Source organism: Brassica oleracea, chromosome C1 (assembly GCF_000695525.1).
Source record: "Brassica oleracea var. oleracea cultivar TO1000 chromosome C1, BOL, whole genome shotgun sequence".
NCBI classification, from domain to species: Eukaryota; Viridiplantae; Streptophyta; class Magnoliopsida; order Brassicales; family Brassicaceae; genus Brassica; species Brassica oleracea.
Genome location: NC_027748.1, coordinates 21,054,287 through 21,059,528, shown reverse-complemented (window position 1 = coordinate 21,059,528; position 5,242 = coordinate 21,054,287). Strand labels below are relative to the sequence as shown.

The window sequence follows — 5,242 nt, the reverse complement described above, 5'->3', positions numbered from 1 at the left end:
TAAAAGGTTTAGCCTTAACAAAAACAAACTATCAGGCTAACACACCAAGTAACCGACTAACACCAAGTAACCGACCAACGAAGATGCAATCCTGCTACAGACACTTCATTACACCAACAGTTACAAGTGAATTTAGCAAACCAAAACGACCAGACACATTGCTAAACTCTCGTTTTAACCGTCCCAAGAAAAGATAAAAATATATAATGCTATCGTTTAAGGTATGTTAGACTGTTACTAAATTGTTTAGCCTTCACAAAAACAAATCGACTGGCTAATAAAACCATTAACTGACCAATGAAGATGCAAACAGACACTTTATAACAAAGAAAATAGCCGTATATCTTTTATATTGCACTGAACCTCAAATCAATACAATTCAGACAAAAGTTTGACAGTATAGAAACAGAGACTAGCAATTTATGCTGAGAGAAAAGAAAAAGAAAGACCTAGATTGGTTTATGTGGATTCGAGTTCTCAACTCCCGCAGATCACATTCTAAAATTTGAGGATCAAATTCTGAAACTTGAAAGAAGCAGAAAAGAAAAAAAAATTTGTAATTTTTAAATTTAACTTTCTATGTGTGAAATGCAAAAGATATGTACCCTTTTTGTTTTTGTTTTTGTTTTTGTTTTTATTTTCTTTCTTTTTTTTTTTGGGAATATAATTAAATTTAGTATTTTGGTGGGGAACTTTTTTTTTTTTTTTTTTTGTACACCTACGCAAAGTTAGCGCAAAACCGTGTCATTCACTAAAGGTCAAAATGGTAATCTTATTTGTCCAACACAAATACCTATGCCCATATTTTTACTGTTTTGCGTATTCTCCTAATTTTTATATTGTTTTTGTTTTGAAGATTCGTCCCTCGTGCTGTGCTCATGGATCTGGAGCCTGGAACCATGGGCAGTCTAAGATCTGGACCCTACGGTCAGACCTTCCGTCCTGATAACTTCGTCTTTGGCCAGTCTGGTGCTGGTAACAACTGGGCCAAGGGCCATTACACTGAAGGAGCTGAGCTTATCGATTCCGTACTCGATGTTGTTCGTAAGGAAGCCGAGAACTGTGACTGCCTCCAAGGTAAACAAATCAATCTTAGTGTGTTGTTGATTATGCTTTTGTTTGACTGTGAGTGTTTTGGTTCTGAAGGGTTTCAGGTGTGCCATTCCTTGGGAGGAGGAACTGGATCTGGAATGGGAACTCTGTTGATATCAAAGATCAGGGAAGAGCATGATGCTCACGTTCTCTGTCTTCCCTTCCCCTAAGATCTCTGACACTGTGGTTGAGCCTTACAACGCTACCTTGTCTGTTCATCAGCTTGTTGAGAATGCTGATGAGTGTATGGTTCTTGACAACGAGGCCTTGTACGATATTTGCTTCAGGACTCTCAAACTCACCACCCCCAGCTGTAAGATTTGTGTAATTTTCAACATGCTTTGTGTGTTGTGTTGTTGGCTCATCGCCACAATAAATCCTTAAGCTATTGTTCTCTAATACTAATGGCATTTTACTTTCTGATTATTTGCTTCCTCTTGTGAGATGATAAATTTTCTGAATCCAGTGGCTGTGTAGAACAATAAGATTGTCAAATGCTTTGGTGAGTTGAAAGTGTACTGCCTGATCGTTTTATGGTTGCATTCGTGCTGTCAGTTGCCTTTTCGTTTTCTTGTTCAAATGCTTTGTGTAGATGATGAATATGATTTGGTCATTGTTTCGTATAGCAAGACTTGCAATTTCTCCACCGATTGATGCTCTCGTTATCTTTTCATAAACCTCCCGTGCGGTGTTATTTGCTTTGTTATTCTCTGGTCATCTGCATTGATCTCATCACCACACTAAATCCTGAAGCTATTATTCTCTCACACCAATGGCATATTACTTTTCTGATCTTTACTACACTGATATCTTTGAGCTCTGTTTTTGTGCTTACGTTTGTGTATGTGTATATGGCTAGGATGTAACTCATATACGTGTTCTCTCACTTTTTGCAGTTGGTGACCTGAACCATCTGATATCTGCTACAATGTCTGGTGTCACATGCTGTCTGAGATTCCCTGGTCAGCTTAACTCCGACCTTCCTAAGCTTGCTGTCAACCTGATCCCGTTCCCTCGTCTGCACTTCTTCATGGTGGGTTTTGCTCCTCTCACCTCAAGAGGATCTCAGCAGTACCGTTCCTTCACAGTCCCTGAGCTCACCCAGCAAATGTGGGACTCCAAGAACATGATGTGTGCTGCTGACCCAAGACACGGACGTTACCTCACAGCCTCAGCCATGTTCCGTGGCAAAATGAGCACCAAGGAAGTCGACGAGCAGATGCTGAACGTGCAGAACAAGAACTCTTCCTACTTTGTTGAGTGGATCCCCAACAATGTTAAATCAACAGTCTGCGATATCCCACCTACTGGTCTGAAGATGGCTTCCACTTTCATAGGGAACTCGACATCGATCCAAGAGATGTTCAGGCGTGTGAGTGAGCAGTTCACAGCTATGGTCAGGAGGAAGGCTTTCTTGCATTGGTACACAGGTGAAGGAATGGACGAGATGGAGTTCACAGAAGTAGAGAGCAACATGAACGATCTTGTGTCAGAGTACCAGCAATATCAAGACGCAACGGCCGATGAAGAAGATGAGTACGAGGACGAGGAAGAGGGAGAATACCCACAGGAGGAGTACTGAGAGTAAGTGTGTTATCTTGAACCAGTTTAGTTATTTGTTTCTTTTTTTTTTCTTTAAAAAGGGGAGAACCTCAACGTACCAGTTGTAGTTTCTTTATGCTTCTATTGACAAAACTCTGGATCTTGTTGACTTATTTTTTTTTTTGAAAGAATTTTAAATTTATTCACTTCAAAAAACCTTTGTACAACCTAATGCTTATTGTTATATACATAGGATCAAAATTTTAATAGCCTTTGTGAAGGAAAAAAGAAAAATGGATTCTCATCTCCTCCAGAACCATACTTCCATTGCTTTCTCGTGCTTCCACCCTGGTCTGCGTAGCAACGAGATTCTGTTCCTAACCAGCTTATCTATGTAGAGAATCAGAAGAGAAGCTGGCTTTGGAGGCTCTCCCACGCGTCGCGCATTCCTCTCAAACCAAATGGCATAGACCAAAGCTTGGAAACAGTATCTAAACAGAAAGGTCAGGGTTCTGTTCTGCAGTCCAGTTTCCAGCTTCCTAATCAGACGACTCCACTTGCTCGAAACTCCCAAGCCTGCCAAGTCTTTGATAGTTCCTCGCCAAACTACCTCAGAGTACGTACATTCGAAAAACAGGTGGTCTCTGGTTTCTGCAGCAGATTTGCAGAGCCAGCAAGTAGACATAGCTTGAGGGTTCCACTTCAGCAAACGATCACCCGTTGACAATCTATTATGGACCGCGATCCATGTAATGAAAGAGTATTTTGGAGTAGCTTCCGGGAACCAAACTCCTTTACTCCAAGGGACCGTCGGGGTGTGAGTGCGTATGAGGATCCATGTTTGAGAGGTAGAAAACTCAGACCGGTAGTCTCCATTCACTCTCTTCCAAAGACATAAATCCTCCTCCTGACTAAGACCAATATCCCTGAGCGTAGTTATCTCCTGCTCAATACTCCTTAGTACATCAGTCCTGCGCCTCCGACATCTATAGGACTGAACTGCCCTTTCCACAGTGGCATTGATCGGAATTCCTAAGTCAATGCAACCTCGATCTCCAGTCAAATCAATCAGCTTGCCCAGCGAAGACCATTCATCATACCAGAAGGAAGTCGTTGAGCCATTTCGAATATCTACTCTTGCTAGCTGCGAGGCAAGTGGTCGAAGCTTTAGCAGTTTCTTCCACATCCACGAGCCTAGAGAGCTTGTGTCTTTTACATTCCAGAAGGACCCTTCTCTAGGAGCCTAGAGAGCTTGTGTCTTGTTGACTTATTATGGTGTGTTGTTTGTGTACTTTGCGTTGTGAAGTTTTGTTCGGTGTTTCTAACTTTCTATTTTGCACTTTAGTTTGATGAATATTCAAATATCTAACGTCTGCTCAGGTTTGTTTTTACATGCTTTTTTATATTACTCAAAACTAGAAATGGTCAACATCTAGATCGGAATTAAACAACTAACAAAAATTAGATTACAACGAAAACATTCGTGCAATCTTTGGTTAAAGAGTCTGTTGTCTTTGAGATGTATGTTACCTTGAAATCTTCCTCGTCGAGATAAAACTTGGCCATACTAAAAGGTTTTTCTACAAATGATAAGAAACCAACTTTAGAGACAGAATGTTGGAACACCCAGACCATTCAATTCAGCGGATGAGTTGGAGACTATTTTAAGTAATTAACCCATGTAAAAAGGTAAGATTCTTCAGGTTGGGTTGATTAGAGCTGAACTTGCGGTGAATGATTGAGACTAGTGAGGTTTTCTGCGTATAACCTGATCAGTCTCTTGGACAACTTGTATATACGTACAGCTTTGAGATTACAAAGATTATAAACGACAGTTCGGAGAATCAACTTTTAGATTACTTTCACTTTAAGATCAGCGGCTCTTTCCTAAGACAAAATGTACTCAAAATCACCGCTGGAGGAGACAAATATGGGTATGTAACAAAAGAAGACAACCAAAGTTGAGATAGTTGGAATTAAAAAAGAGAGGTGATTGCAGTAGCAACTCGGAACCATGTTTGTTTAATGGTTGTTCATGTTTATATTCTTTTTGAAGATATAAGCACTCTTTAAGATTGCCTGCGCAGACGAAATTGTGATTTCGTTGCGTCTTCTGGTCCTCTGTAACAGCCAAAATTTCAGAAACCCGCACGTGACCTCAAGCTCCTTCCCAAAATTACGAGGAAGATACTGTTTAATGCGGTTAGGGGGTTGATCTGCGTTGGAGGTAGAAAGGTGGGGATCGAATGATTGATTTACATTTTCATAGTGTTACTAGGGGCATTCCGGCGCTACGCCGGGCTCTTATATTTTGTTATCTAATAAGTTGAAGAGGATTTAGTTGATCCATTTGATAGATGTTAATGGTAGTAGTATATAAAAGATACATTTGATCCAATTTAATATTTGTGTATGATGTTGTGAGAAAAGATAGATTTTAGAACTATGGAAAATAATTATTTTCCAAAATTATTAGCAAAAGTAAAAAAAGAACATCAATGAAACCGGGAATTAAAACATAGGAAACCTCGTATTAAATTGAAGTGTCGAGATATCATAAATGGTTATCCTTACATATGGGACAACTTATATTTCTACGAAGCGATTG

At 39.9% G+C, this 5,242-nt stretch overlaps 1 protein-coding gene and 1 pseudogene across 1 annotated transcript; one reads left to right on the top strand and one right to left on the bottom strand.

The window, feature by feature from the left end:
• The first annotated feature begins 839 nt into the window (after window positions 1–839).
• Window positions 840–2,735, top strand: LOC106299397 (annotated as a pseudogene).
• A 200-nt stretch (window positions 2,736–2,935) lies between these two features.
• LOC106334763 lies at window positions 2,936–3,820 on the bottom strand. Its single transcript, XM_013773122.1, has one exon. The coding sequence runs from the start codon at window positions 3,818–3,820 to the stop codon at window positions 2,936–2,938; it is 885 nt and encodes a 294-aa protein (XP_013628576.1).
• Window positions 3,821–5,242: the final 1,422 nt, after the last annotated feature.